Source organism: Guillardia theta (assembly GCF_000315625.1).
Source record: "Guillardia theta CCMP2712 unplaced genomic scaffold GUITHscaffold_3, whole genome shotgun sequence".
NCBI classification, from domain to species: domain Eukaryota; class Cryptophyceae; order Pyrenomonadales; family Geminigeraceae; genus Guillardia; species Guillardia theta.
Window position 1 is genome coordinate 828,705 of NW_005434671.1, and position 12,914 is coordinate 841,618.

General features: G+C 57.3%; 6 protein-coding genes across 6 annotated transcripts; 5 read left to right on the forward strand and 1 right to left on the reverse strand.

Moving 5' to 3' along the window:
- On the forward strand, positions 1 to 1,858 carry GUITHDRAFT_100001 (hypothetical protein; the record flags this gene model as incomplete). The annotated part of the gene is made up of 10 exons (XM_005841447.1): positions 1 to 219; positions 263 to 318; positions 557 to 602; positions 649 to 794; positions 837 to 939; positions 986 to 1,102; positions 1,157 to 1,221; positions 1,268 to 1,372; positions 1,421 to 1,690; positions 1,750 to 1,858. 10 exons carry the CDS (start codon positions 1 to 3, stop codon positions 1,856 to 1,858), a joined length of 1,236 nt encoding a protein of 411 aa, XP_005841504.1.
- Positions 1,859 to 2,137: 279 nt separating this feature from the next.
- Positions 2,138 to 2,938, forward strand: GUITHDRAFT_100002 (hypothetical protein; the record flags this gene model as incomplete). Its single annotated transcript, XM_005841448.1, has 6 exons — positions 2,138 to 2,334; positions 2,387 to 2,444; positions 2,495 to 2,530; positions 2,581 to 2,631; positions 2,699 to 2,809; positions 2,873 to 2,938. The coding sequence occupies 6 exons, from the start codon at positions 2,138 to 2,140 to the stop codon at positions 2,936 to 2,938; spliced, it is 519 nt and encodes a 172-aa protein (XP_005841505.1).
- A 252-nt stretch (positions 2,939 to 3,190) lies between these two features.
- On the forward strand, positions 3,191 to 7,934 carry GUITHDRAFT_100003 (hypothetical protein; the record flags this gene model as incomplete). The annotated part of the gene is made up of 24 exons (XM_005841449.1): positions 3,191 to 3,643; positions 3,774 to 3,851; positions 3,905 to 4,020; positions 4,231 to 4,342; positions 4,389 to 4,441; positions 4,504 to 4,558; positions 4,673 to 4,732; positions 4,927 to 4,998; positions 5,050 to 5,108; positions 5,235 to 5,319; positions 5,462 to 5,506; positions 5,597 to 5,691; positions 6,096 to 6,180; positions 6,499 to 6,570; positions 6,615 to 6,662; positions 6,725 to 6,781; positions 6,839 to 6,904; positions 7,012 to 7,065; positions 7,110 to 7,187; positions 7,272 to 7,330; positions 7,381 to 7,450; positions 7,500 to 7,537; positions 7,600 to 7,669; positions 7,740 to 7,934. The coding sequence occupies 24 exons, from the start codon at positions 3,191 to 3,193 to the stop codon at positions 7,932 to 7,934; spliced, it is 2,175 nt and encodes a 724-aa protein (XP_005841506.1).
- Positions 7,935 to 8,541: 607 nt separating this feature from the next.
- GUITHDRAFT_100004 (hypothetical protein) lies at positions 8,542 to 8,921 on the forward strand (the record flags this gene model as incomplete). The annotated part of the gene is made up of 3 exons (XM_005841450.1): positions 8,542 to 8,611; positions 8,659 to 8,789; positions 8,841 to 8,921. 3 exons carry the CDS (start codon positions 8,542 to 8,544, stop codon positions 8,919 to 8,921), a joined length of 282 nt encoding a protein of 93 aa, XP_005841507.1.
- A 99-nt stretch (positions 8,922 to 9,020) lies between these two features.
- Positions 9,021 to 10,084, reverse strand: GUITHDRAFT_150038 (hypothetical protein). The gene is made up of 6 exons (XM_005841451.1): positions 9,823 to 10,084; positions 9,711 to 9,771; positions 9,539 to 9,655; positions 9,445 to 9,491; positions 9,234 to 9,296; positions 9,021 to 9,182 (listed from the first exon to the last, which is right to left on the reverse strand). Exons 1-6 carry the CDS (start codon positions 9,909 to 9,911, stop codon positions 9,149 to 9,151), a joined length of 411 nt encoding a protein of 136 aa, XP_005841508.1. The 5' UTR covers positions 9,912 to 10,084; the 3' UTR covers positions 9,021 to 9,148.
- Positions 10,085 to 10,550: 466 nt separating this feature from the next.
- On the forward strand, positions 10,551 to 11,291 carry GUITHDRAFT_41810 (hypothetical protein; the record flags this gene model as incomplete). The annotated part of the gene is made up of 1 exon (XM_005841452.1): positions 10,551 to 11,291. A coding segment is annotated over one exon (741 nt), but the record flags the coding sequence as incomplete, so codon positions are not given.
- Positions 11,292 to 12,914: the final 1,623 nt, after the last annotated feature.

The following is a 12,914-nucleotide window of genomic DNA, read 5'->3' on the forward strand; positions in this document are numbered from 1 at the left end:
ATGGGGCGCATCGCGCGCCCCCCGTCGTCTGTCTGCATCCTGGGGGGAGGATGGGCAGGGCTGTCAGTGGCCTTCCACCTTCAGGAGCTTGCCAGCCGCATGCAGCACGCCATGCGCATGCACGTGGTGGACAAGGAGGCGGTGGGAGAGGGAGGAGCGTCTGCGGTGGCGGGGGGGCTGGTCCATCCCTTCACGCCGAGGGCGAAGAAGATCTGGATGGTGACTTGGGAGCTCCAATGCTCAGCGCTGAGCATGCTGGCAGGGAGATGCGGGAATGGAGGCTACCAGGAGGCTGATCCGGGTTGCGAGCGAGGGCAGGTGCCAGTTTGAGCTTGCGAGATGCGAGTGGTTGAGGATGATGATGTTGCATGCTCGGTAGCTCTGCCAAGATTGTCACAGGAGAGGGCATCGTTATGCTGGCGAAGTCAACGAGGCATGTCTCTTCCTGCTCCTGCTCCTGCTCCTGCTCCTGCTCCTGCTCCTCCTTTGCCTGATCCTCCTCCTCCTCCTCCTCCTCTTCCTCCTCCTCCTCCTCCTCAGATGATTCACGATGCAGGCGCGAGGAGGACTTTCGAGCTGCTGCGCAGAACTTCCCGTCGGAGGTGACAAGTGTCATTCCTTGTCAGCCATCCAAGTGCTGCTCTGCAGATCGAGCTGCTGAGGTTGGAGGACGACCCGAGCCTGGCAGGCAGGACCTCTCTTGAAGCATTCTCCCCCGCTGCTCTTGCTCAAGGCTCTGTCTCCCAGCAGGAGTTTCGCCGAGCATACAGTTCGGCATCCGGATCAAGTGGGTGGTTAGGAGGAAGCTTCTGCCGTCTCGGGTGACGACTCCCCAGGTCAGGGCTGTCGGTCAACGGACGAAACTACTCGAGGGCGCTGTGGGAACATTGCAAGCGGGCCTCGGGCGGCGGCTCCATAGAGTGGGTTCGGAGGGACGTGGTCAGACTCGTCGCTCCTGCGTGCTAGAGTGACATGAAGTGATCAGGGGGGGCTAGCAGACGTCGGCGACTTGCAGGCTGAGTCCGTCGTGGTGTGTCTGGGGTACGGGAGTGTGATGTTGAGGGAGCTGCAAGGGCTCCCGATCAAGTGTGTTGCCGGGCAGGTGCTCCTTCCCTCCCCCCTCCTGCGGATTGATCCTTGTTGCTTCCTCCGGCAGAGCCTTGAGTTCGTGCGGAGAGGCGACGAGCCCAGCGACCTGAAAGTTTCGCTGCTTGCGGGAAAGTGAGAAGGAGGAGGATTCAATGATAGTAGGGCTGATCTCTGGCAGGTACATCTCGCCTCTCCGTGATGGAGACAGGCTTCGCTTGTACTGTGGCGCGACGCAGGAGCACGGGACCGTCCAAGAGCTTGTGCGGCGAGGTGCAGACGTGGAGTAAGCAGCGTCTGCGATTTGACCCGGCGTCCTGAAGGCAACTTTCAGGAAAGCGAAACAAGAACTGATTCCGGAGCTGACGGCCCTCTATCCCGAGCTGGGCACGGACTGCTGGGCTCCTACAAAAGTCTCCCTTTCTCTCTTGCCATGCAGGACCGCGGCTACTGACTCGCCATGGCAGTCGAGGTATGGGATCCGAGCCTTGACCAGCCGAGAAAACGAAGGTCGCCTTCCCCTCTGCGGGCTGCTCCGAAGCGGACCGGGGGGCTCCATGCTCAGCAACAGCGATGTCTGGGTGCTAACGGGCTTTGGATCGAGGTACCTCTGCTACTGGCCGTGTTGAGATTTCAGTCCGTGGACTCACTCTCCGTGGTCAGGGGGCTGATCCACCATGCGCTGCTCGGGGAGATGATGGCCAAGGCTGTGATGCATCGCGACCCGAGTCACTTGCCCCCCGAGCTACAGAAGTCCTCGCTCTTCACCTAGCCGAGTCTGCTCAAGTCTTTGTACATAAAGCTTGAGTCACTAGTCCGAGAGTCACCGTGGCCCGGCCCTCACTTCAAATATTCACTATAGCATCACTTCAAATATTCACTATAGAACCAAAACCTTGACTACAGAACCCCCGTGGTCCGTTGGAAGCTTTCCATGGCTGAGGAGGGTCAGGAGATGCCGGAGGAGGGGGAGAGGGAGGAGGGGGAGAGGAGAGGAGAGGAGAACGTGGAGGGGGAAGTGAGCCAGGTCCAAGCGCCCGAGGAAGAAACGATGAACTCGACCATGGAGTTGTCCCAAGTTGTCGAGGAGACAGACAAGGAGGAGATGGATGGGGGCGGGCAGGACCGTTCGAACTCCTTGGGGCAGGAAGAAGCACAGAACGAAGAGGCTGACGAGGGCGGGGGAGATCGAGATGAAGAAGAATTCGACGTGGAAGCCGAGGAGAAAGCTGAAGAGGAAGCTGAGAGGTTTGGCCGGGATCAACGCCAGTGATCCTACCAGTCACGTTCCTTCACGCAGACCCTCGGAGCCTCCCAAGATTCTGAGGATGCAGACTATCCAACCAGAGGATCTCTCTGTAGTTAGATTCCGTGTTGTGTTAACCTCTGAACGTCTGTGATGCAACAGGCAAGCTACAGTGCAAACAGCAACGAAGAGTTGCTGGTATCGCCTGGTGCGGTGAAGCTTGTCGGAGACCTGACCGCAGTTGAAAGGTGTTGGAGTATGTCGAGAACTTTCGTCGGCAGTTCGTCCAGCTGTATCCGGTGAGATGATCGTCGAGTCTCTGAACTTGTACAAGACCTCTGAACTCGTCGGCGTTGCTGTGATCAGCATAGGAAAGAGCTGCTCCTTTCGCCAAGGAACGAGTGTGGTGTAGAGAAATTCATCTGTACAACGGTGAGGCCCACCAAGATGGAGTACAACGAGATCTACGACTTGGAGGTGAGACGGCAGGAGGAGATAAGAGGGAAAAGAAGCGCTTGACTCTGATCCCTCCCCCCGCAGTCCTGTGCCCTCTTCGTTTCCGAGCACATTAAGTACGAGGTCCGCTCGTTCATGGCTCGTAGTTGAGACTTAGTCGACCTGACATGTTTCCATTTCTGTCTTCTGTTGATTCTCCTCTCCTCTCCTCTCCTCTCCTCTCCTCTCCTCTCCTCTCCTGTCCTGCACGTCTCCAACAAGCAGCATCTCTGGGACCCCCTGACCCTCCCCAAGTACATCCCGTCCCCCACCAGCGTGCTGAGGTGGCAGGTACCCCCCCCACACCCCCTGAGGTTCCCATGCTCATCCTGCCACCCCCCGCAGGCCGGGGACTGCTTCGATATGAGCATCGTGTTGGCCAGCCTGCTGATCGGGGTGGGGTACGACGCCTACGTCGTGATCGGGTTCGCAGAGAAGAGAATCTGCCTGGCGGACGAGGCGCACGAGCCGCTCGTCGGGCACTCGAGGAGCAGGACGTCGCAGGGGAGCTCGCGGAGCAAGAAGGCGCAGATCAAGGTCTTCAGTGACGACGCCAAGGAGGAATCGGTGTACTCGGTGAAGCAGCGGCCAGTGCTGGACAGCACGTTCGTGATGACGAGGGACAAGTTCGATCGCCTCGATCAGGAGCTGACCAAGAAGGAGCAAGAGGCTCCTGCCATGCTCATCGAGGAGGAGGAGCAGTCGGTGCAGGAGGAGGACGAGTACGAGGGGCAGCGGGTGCATGCGTGGGTGTTGGTTCGAGCAGGCAAGAGAGAGATGGTTGACAACGTCTTTGTGGAGGCGAGTACGGGGAAGGTGAAACCTGCTTCTCCGTCTGGATTTTCGTTCTAATCATTCTCCTGTCCTGTCCTGCCCTGTTTGTTGTCCTGCCCTGTCCCCTCCTCTCTCACGCTCCGTCTCGCTCTCTTCCTGTCTTGTCTCTCAGGTTGTCCCCACAAATCACCCTGGCTACAAGGGGATCGAGGCTGTCTTCAACCACCAGAACTACTGGGTCGACATGCAGGTGAAGAGGCTGGGTAGAGGAGGAGGAGGAGGAGGTTGAAGAGGATTCCCCAGCGGGTCGATGAGCCCAAGGACATCTCCTTTGCTCTTGAGGACTTCAACAAGTGGGAGTTTCTCTTCATCAGCAGCATGTCAAAGGATCAAAGGAGGAACTCTATCGAGGATGCCAGGTCCTGCCCCTCCTCCGTTGAGACCCCTCCCTCCCATACGCCTCCTCCTCTACCTCCTCTCCTGTTCCTTGCACCTCGCCTCCCCCTTCCTGTCCTGTCCTCTACCTCTTATCTCCTCTACCTCGCTTCTTTTCCCCTCTCCTCTTCTGCTCCTCCCCCCCTTCCTCCTCTTCCCTCCCCTTCATCTCCCATCCTGACTTACTTGAACAGGCCGAACCGATCGCCTCCTTCATCTCCTTTGGAGGGGAAGAGAGTCGGAACGGGGAACAGGAGGCCTGCGGGGCAGGAGGGCGGGGCTGGCCAGGACGATCAGCGAGTGGAGGTGGAACTCGAGGCGATGGAGGAGGAGAGGACTGACGGGACTTCAGGGACCGGAGGAGGTAGCTGAAGGGGAGCACATCCTAGACCTCCCTCCCAGCTGGTCTCCAGCTGAAGCCTCCCCGCTCGGGGGGCAGCAGGAAGATTTTCTTACGGTCCTGGCAGGGTGGACAAGCTCTTCATCGACCGCGAGATCTTCCTTCGACGCTATGCCGAGGAGGTTGCCTTCTCCTACTGCTGCTCCTGCTGCTCCAACTCCTCCCCCACCCAATCCTCTTCCTCCTCATCTTGATCCCTTCCCTTCGGATGGACGTGTTGAACCTGTGCTGGTCAGTCCGGCGAGCCGAAAAGAACCAAGGATTACAAGAAGAGCAGGGTGGAACACTTTGCTGAGGTAAGACTCTCCTGATCCTGCTCCTGCTCCTGCTCCTGCTCCTGCTCAACTGCTCCTGCTCAACTGCTCCTGCTCCTGCTCCTGCTCCTGCTCCCGCTCAACTGCTCCTGCTCATTTGCTCTTGCTCCTGCTCTCCTGCTCCTGCTCAACTGCTCTCCTGCTGCTCTTCCTCCTGGCCCTGACTTGCCTGCTAGAACTCGAGGAGGGATGGCATGACCGAGATGATCACGCTTTACAGCGACCTGGCGCGGACCAACATGACGGAGGTCACTTGCTTGCTCCTGCTGCTTCAAACCATCAGCTCACGCGTCCGGCAGATACAAGAGTACTTTGCGAATCGCAAAGACAAGCTGGTCAGCAGATTCCGATACTTTCGGTGAAGCAGCTCGTCCTCCTCCTCCCGCCGTTCCTGCTCTCGATCCCTCTCCTACGGATCCTTACCCTACTCCCGATCCCTCTACTCCTCTCAGGGACGGCCGATCGCTCATTCTTGTGTGCTCAGCACCGGCAAGAGGATCGACTCCAACAGGAAGGAGCACATGATCTTCGAGAACTTCGACCCGGGTCGTCCAGATGCCTTGATGAAGGTGAGCAAATTTAAGATTTTCTCCTCCTTCTCCTTGTTTTGCTCCTCCTCGATCTGCTCCTCCTCCCCTCTCCCTTCTCCTCTCTCTTCTCCCTCTCCCACTCCTTCTCCTTCCTCCTTCCTCCTTCCTCACTTTCTCCCAGCTCGTCGAGAAGCCCGAAGGCCGAGAGTTCACCTTCTACCACAAGGTCTACTCCTCCCCCAGCCCTCCCTCCAGCTCTCTCTCCAGCTTCCCCCCTAGCTCTCCCCAAGCATGCTTCTTCCTCACTTCCTCTCAGGCCACACTGGACGGGATGGTCAACAGGACGGAGTCCTTCACTAGGAATCGCGACCCCGCCAAACCCGTGGCCCTGCACAAGGTCTACCACACTTCGTCTTGCCATGCTGCTCCTGCTCCTGCTCCTGCTCCTGCTCCTGCTCCTGCTCCTGCTCCTGCTCCTGCTCCTGCTCCTGCCGCTCAACTGCTCAACTGCTCAACGGCTCCTGCTCCTCGTCATATCCACTCCCCTCTCCTCTATCCATCTTTCATCCTTCTCTTCTTTCCCTTCTCTCTCCACCTCCTGTCTCCCCATGTCTTCCTTCGTCATCCTCCTCCTACCGTGCTTACGGACCCAACGTAGGTCATCGAAACCTTCGAAGGACATCAGAACCGCCTCACCTACCGCAGGCACAGGAGGAGGAGGGGGATGGGGGGGGTGGGGGGAGGGGGAGGGGGAGGGGGAGGAGGGGGAGGAGGAGGGGAAGGAGGAAGTTTCAGGCCTGATGCTGCTGCTGCAGCATCACCTTCGAGCCCATCGAGCCCAACACGGACGCTCCCCCGATGAAGCAGCAGATTGACCATCCAAGGAAGATGACAGAGAAGGTGAGAGGAGGAGCGGAAGTCGTGCAGGGTTAAGGAGGAAGGAGAGGAGAGAAGTTTACACAGGGAGGACGATGGAAGTTCAAACGAAGGAGGAAAAGATGAGCAGGAGCAGGAGGGTTGGTCAGATAGGAGGAGGATGAAGAAGACAAGGGGAATTGGGAGGAGCATGATGGAGCAAGGGAGGAGAGGCAGAAGATGGGCAGGAGCAGGAGCAGGAGCAGGAGCAGGAAGATGGGGAGGAGCAGGAGGAGCAGGAGGAGCAGGAGGAGCAGGAGGAGGGAGACCAGAGGGAAGAACGGCTGAGCCCTGCGCATGCAGTTTGAGCGGAACCCAGAGGTGCCAGCAGACAAGGACATCGCCAAGAGGACTTTCTTCACAGGCTCCCGTCCGGTGGGCACACGGCCCGTCCCTTGTCAAGCTGACCCTGCTGGCAGCCGAGAATCCATCTGATTTTCCACTACGGGCCGGGGAGGATCACTTCGGTGAGTTGGGCCGGACCGGGACGGGGAGGGGGAGGACGTGGAGCGTGTGAGACCGGATGCAGTCGACGCGGACGTACATCACCGAGAAGAACCTTAGCGGCGACGAGTTCTCGGTGCAGGTGAGGACGGAGCAGCTCGCGCCCGGTCGGGGGTGAAGCTGACGGTGTGGGGGGAAGGAGTACGTGGTGGACCCGTTTGCGAAGCCGATGAGGTACACGGAGCAGCGGGATGAGTACCAGCTGGTACGAGGAGAGAAGAGAAAGGCTCGCTGTGGGCTGACCTCTGCCCTCCTCCTCCTCCTCCTCCTCCTCCTCCTCCTCCTCCTCCTCCTCCTCCTCGCCTGTTGCAGCTCACAGCAGCGGAGAAGTCGCTCATCTCTGAGTTCCGCGAGGCCGAGCGAGAGGTCCAGGCACCTCAAACTTGCTCGCAAGCTAATAGGCTGTGCAGGCGACCAAGATCCTGGAGTCGAGGGAGAAGGAGGAAAAGGAGCCGGGACTGCTCAAGAGTCTGCATGTACAGCTACAGGTCGAACACCTCCCCCGATCCCCTCTCCTCGCGGCTGTTGCTCTGTTCGTCCTTGCACATACTCGGATCTCATCCGCTCTGCAGGAGAAGAAGGTGGCGGAAGCGATGAAACCCAAGGAGGAGGAGTCGGAAGCTGCTCTCAAGTGAGCCATTGCGTCCTCCTCCTCCTCCCCTTCCCTTGACCGTCCTGTAGGTACGACTACCTCGCGCCGTACCTGCCGAAGCACGCGAAGCAGAAGGCTCTCACGAAGCAGGACGCGCAGGTTCGTCCCTGCCCACCGCGGGGGCCTGCGTGTGACGTGGTGAGCGCAGAAAGTCAAGGATAGCTGCCTGAAGGCGCTCAAGGAGAGGTAGAAGAGCTGAAACTCTGCTCGGCTGCTGCTGAGCTGAATTCTCGCTCACACCCTTGCAGGCTCATCGATCGCGCCCACATCATCGAAACCAGGTTGGAAGAGGAGCAGGCAGCTCTCACCAAGAAGCAGGTGCCTGTCCCCCTCCCGTTCCTCCTCCCTCCTCCCTTTCTCCTCCTGCGCCTTGAACGTTGTTGCCCAGGTCGGATACCAGAGGCAGGACAAGGACAAGACGTCAGACGACGAGGAGTACGAGAAGTACGTGAACGAGGCTCAGTTCCGCATCCAGATTCTCAAGCAGAGGAGAGACCGGCACGAGGAGATTGCCAAGGCCAAGTTCAAGGAGATGATCGAGAGGCTGCAGAACGATCCTCGTCTCGCCATTCTCAACCAATAAACCTATCACAGGCGATGACCTTCTCCTTGAGATCACACAGTGTCAGGCTAGCTGGCAGCCAGAACCCCTGCCGCGTGCTCCGTGCGAGTGCCGCCATGATGTCGCTCAGTCCGACTCGATGATGATCAGTGTTGACCGTACGCCGGGTTACTTAGTCACGCGGCATTGTCACTACCGAGGGCTCCCGGCCCCCCGGCCGCGGCCGGCGGCCGGGCCCGCCAAGTGGGGGTTATAAAGGAGTAGGATAGCAGTTACTCTGTAACCGTCACTTCACGCAATGCTGGCCAGACTGCCTGCAAGGATGCTGCGATGCGCTGTGGCCATGCCAGCAGTCGCCTCCTGCTTCATCATGCCGGGGAACACGATGCTTTCATCTGCAGGCCTCAGCTTGAGGCGGGGAGTGAGCAGTTTCGCTTGGCCATCGCAGAGATCTGTTGTTTGCGCAAAGGTACGTGCAAGCTACGTTACACCCGTTCACGCTTGTGTCTGATCAATTTTGATTTGTGCCAATCACCGATCCTCTAGACAAGACAAGGTAGCTAAGTCTCATCCTTCAAACAGCAGTATCTTACTTGGTTGATCAGTGCTGAAATTCCAACCATGCTACATGAGCACAGACGCGTCTGCCCCGGAGGAGGACACAGTTATGTCCACCATTGAAAAGAAGATAACTTCTGGTTTGCTATGACACCAAGTTCACAACAGGTCTTGATCTTTTTCGCAGAGTTGAAGCCCGTGAAGCTTGAGGTCATTCCAGCTTACGGCGATCCCAACGGCAGCCACGTGACCATTAACGTGGTTTCACAAGCCTTCGAGGGCAAGCGAGCGGTCCAGCGACAGCAGATGGTGTACAAGGTACATGACAGAGAGCGTTGCACAAGGCTGCTGTGACACCGTTCACTTCAGGTCATCTGGGAGGAGATGCAGGGAGCCATTCACGCTGTTGATCAGATGAAATGCCAAACCCCGGCTGAGGCTGGGATGTAAATCTTCAATGAAAGAGTTGTCAGTGTTGCATGTCCTTGCAATTTACATTTGAATTGTGTGTCAATGTTTCGGTTTGGAGGGCACAAGGGAAAATTCTAATCAAGGTCAGATCGCTGAGAGCGGATCGAAGGTTTTTTTCACAGAGAGACATCGTTACATTAGAACGAGAAGGTCAAGATTCGATGAAGGGGAGAAATTACAAATGTAGGTCACACAGCTTGCCATCTTCATCTCTTTGTTGCCTTGAAGAAAGGACTCGGGCTGCAAATCCACACAATCATGCTCGCTCAGTACATCACAGATGGCACTTACCCGAACTTGTCGTCAAGATCCTCGTTACAAACCCCTTCCTCCTCGTCTGATGCTGTCTCGACCCTGCAAGAAACTTCCTTCAGATCCTGTCCGTGAGTCCCGTCCCAGAAAGAGCAGCGTTACAACCCACAAGCGCAATATGGGCGAAATTCACGGCAGGCCCATGACAGATAACCTAACAGAACACTTGCTGCATACAGCATCAACCTACCTGCAGATCACCCTGGAAGTTTGCTTGCTCGGAAAGTCTTGAACGACCTGCTCAGTCGTCACTCAATCGAGCGCTCGGCGTTGGTTCCCTTCACCTTGGTTGAGTGGTCGCCCGTGATTCCAAAACCTCCACAATGACTGCAACTGCGCTCGAGGACTCGATCGGCTCCTGGAATGCCTTTGAGATCTCCGATGGTGTGCGTTTCATGGATCTTTTGCGTTCAAACACGGTGAGCATCCTGCTCGTAACCATCAAGCACGATTCACCTTGCCCGTGCCCTGACACTCTCCACAAGGTTTGACATCAACAGGAGCGTGCTTCTCATAACTGAGCAACGTACAATCAGAAGATGTTCGAGCAGCAAAACACGCGCAATACCATCTCGGATCCAAGGGGAAGTTCCTCTGCAACTCCCCGGCAGCATGCTTTGACCTGATGGTTGTGGCGATTTGGTCCAGATCTGCCATCGCTGCCGGATGACAGGTGCCTCGAGGTTTGTATATGTCTACACGGATGTTTCTTTCCTTCAGGCCCTCTTTGTTGCCTCTGTCTGTCTGTCTGTCTGTCTGTCTGTCTGTCTGTCTGTCTGTCTGTCTGTCTGTCTGTCTGCTGCCTTCAGATCTTCTTTCCTCCTTCTCCCTTGCCCTTCTCGTTATGCTCAGGGCTCAACCGACATAGGAGGAAATTCACCGTTACTGCCAGCAACTTGCAAGTGTAACGTGCGCAACTGATCTATGGGCGGAGCCTTGACAACCAGATAGTTATTTTCTACCCCGTCATAGGACAGTCGAAATGATGAAAAGGTGGGGTAGGGGTGGTGTGTCCATGGGAGGAAGCCCAGACCGGGGGCCGATCAAGGATGGTGGGGGAAGGTCGAGAGGAGGAAGGAGGAGAGATGCCATGACACGTAGGACATGAGGCAGCAGGAAGTTCTCCACGTCTTCGTGCTCCTCGCCTTCTGCATAAGGTCCTCCGACTTGGCTGGAGCTGGTGTGAAGCGATGCTGCGGTTCACATAGATTCTTCCCCGCGCTCGTCAGGAGGCTTCGTGGTGGCTCGGTGGGGGAGAAGGGGACGTCAGCCCCTGAGAATGACGACAAAGACGATGGCACATGCATGTGTTGCTGTGAACCCATGGAGACTGTTGCTCTTTCCCTGTGTGGGCATCACAGCGTTTGCGGGCTGTGCAGTTATCGACTTCGGGTACTCCTGAACCAAACTCAGTGCATCTTCTGCCAGCAGATATCAGAGAGCGTCTTCATAGCAGACTCTCGCGACTTCCCCCCGCAAGGCCCCATGGACCACGTTGTCTGGGACAATCAGACCAAAGTGTGCTTCGAGACCGAAGAGCTCGCTTCTCGCTTCCGCGCCCTCACGGTGGCCAAGTGTACAACATGCGAAGAGACTTTCAACACGGTGAAACAGCTACAGAGTCATACGAGAACTTGTCACAGGCTGAGGTACTGCTGGCTCTGTCTAGAGAACAGGAAGATCTTCATCTCGGAGCAGGCGACCTACGACCAACAGCAGTTCCGTGTGCATCTGACAGGCAGAGATGGCAGCGGCCTCAAGTCAGGGCATCCGCTGTGTAAGATGTGCTGGAGGCGCTTCTACGATGACACGCAGCTGATCTACCACATGTCGCAAGATCACTTCGCCTGCCACGTCTGTCAGAGGCGGAGGGAGGACGACGATCGCCAGCAGGTGGAGTTCTTCCAGAACTATGAGCAGCTCTTTGCGCACTTTCGCTCGGAGCACTACGTATGCGAGGAAAGGAGCTGCATGGATCTGAGGTTCATCGCGTTCGGGACCGAGTTGGAGCTGTTCTCGCACATGTCAAGCGAGCATGGAGGGTCAACGAGGCGAAGCGTGCGAGACGCGATCTTGAGCCAGACGATCCTGCAGGAATACCGACGGAGTGACGGTGGGAGAGGGCGAGGAAGGAGCAGCCGTCCGGGGAGAGGAGCGCAGGCACACAGGGGACAGGTGGCAGAGCGGATGGGGGATACAGGCTTCGCCGCTGGCTCCACGAGAGGAATCGGGGGGAGGGGTAGACGTTATCAACGCGGAACTCCGAGAGCGGGGTTGAGGAACGAAGATCCCGACAGAGCAAGCTTGCAAGCCAGCCAGGCAGATGGATCAGAGCACTTGATAGTGTCGGGGATCAACATAACCCAGCTGAGAGAGAGATATGAGAGGGAGCTCAGCTCGTCGAGAAGGCCGGAGGAAGGGAGCCCGACTAGGAACGAGAGGTTGAGCAGAGGTGAAGGAGGAATGACGGATGTTCCTGACGTGTTCTGACTTGATCTTATCTCAGAGGAGTTTCCTTCCCTCCCAAACGCGCAGGAGCAGCCGCAGCCGGTGGCGAGCGCCATGTCGGATCAAGCCGCTGCCACAGCACAGACCATGTCCAAGAAGTTCTTTTGCGACGAGCTCACCAGCCAACGACGAAATCTCTCCGCGGAAGATTTCCCGTGAGTTCCCCTCTCGGTAGAACTCAGCCAAATCACACGCTTCCGCAGATCGTTGCCCTCTCTCGTCACTCGGGACCCTAGTCGAGTGGGTGCGAGCAGCGAGGCTGACAAGGATCTTGCCGCCCTCATCGCCAAGAATGCATCGACGACTTCGTCAAGAGCCAGCAAGCATGTCGTCACCAATCTCTTCATGAGCGGGAGGTTGCTGTCTCTGAGAACGTCCGAGTCAAGTCGCTCTTGGCGAACTGTTGTGAGTGACAGGGGAGGGAACAACTCCCTTGCCTCCAGCAAGACCGTCGAGGTTCCCAATGACGCTGAGTGAGACTTTTGCCTGCCCCCCTCCTTCCCATGACTGCAACTCGCTGACCCAGAGCTTGTAGGTACCCTCCTCTTCCGAGCTTGCATGCTCAAGAGAGTGGCCGTTCTTCTGATCGAGTGCAGACAGCGGCTACCCCAAGAGGCAGGTTGGAGGAGGAGAACCAAGAGGATCTACAGCAGAAGGAAGCAGACCTCAAGATCGCGCGTGAAACGGCTGTTCGGCTCCTCGGCAGAGACACTTACAGTGTTCTTGAGGTGTTCGCTGTCTTCATATCCCCTCCTCAACCCTATCCTCCATGTCTGATTGCCTGTTCACCTCTTCCTGCCTTGAGTTGCGCGCATACACCTTCCCCCTTCCGTCCTACCCTACCTTGCCTTGCTGTTGTCATACTCTATCCTTTTCTTTCCCCCATACACTCTCCTCCCCCCTATCTCCTCTTATGCGAGTCCATGCATGCAGAAAGCTTTCGAGGACGCCTGCCGACTTGCTCGTACGAGAGATTCAACGAGGCTGTTGCTGTCCGAGCACCTTCAGTCTCTCCGACTTCTCTCCGAGCATGGTGCTCTCCTTTCGACCATGGACTCCTTGTGCAAGGGCACCAGACCCTCTTTCGCAGACGAGCTGCTCGAGCTCGTGTCGGTGAGCTGCGGGGGTTCCGCCATGTTGCCCATCCTCCTC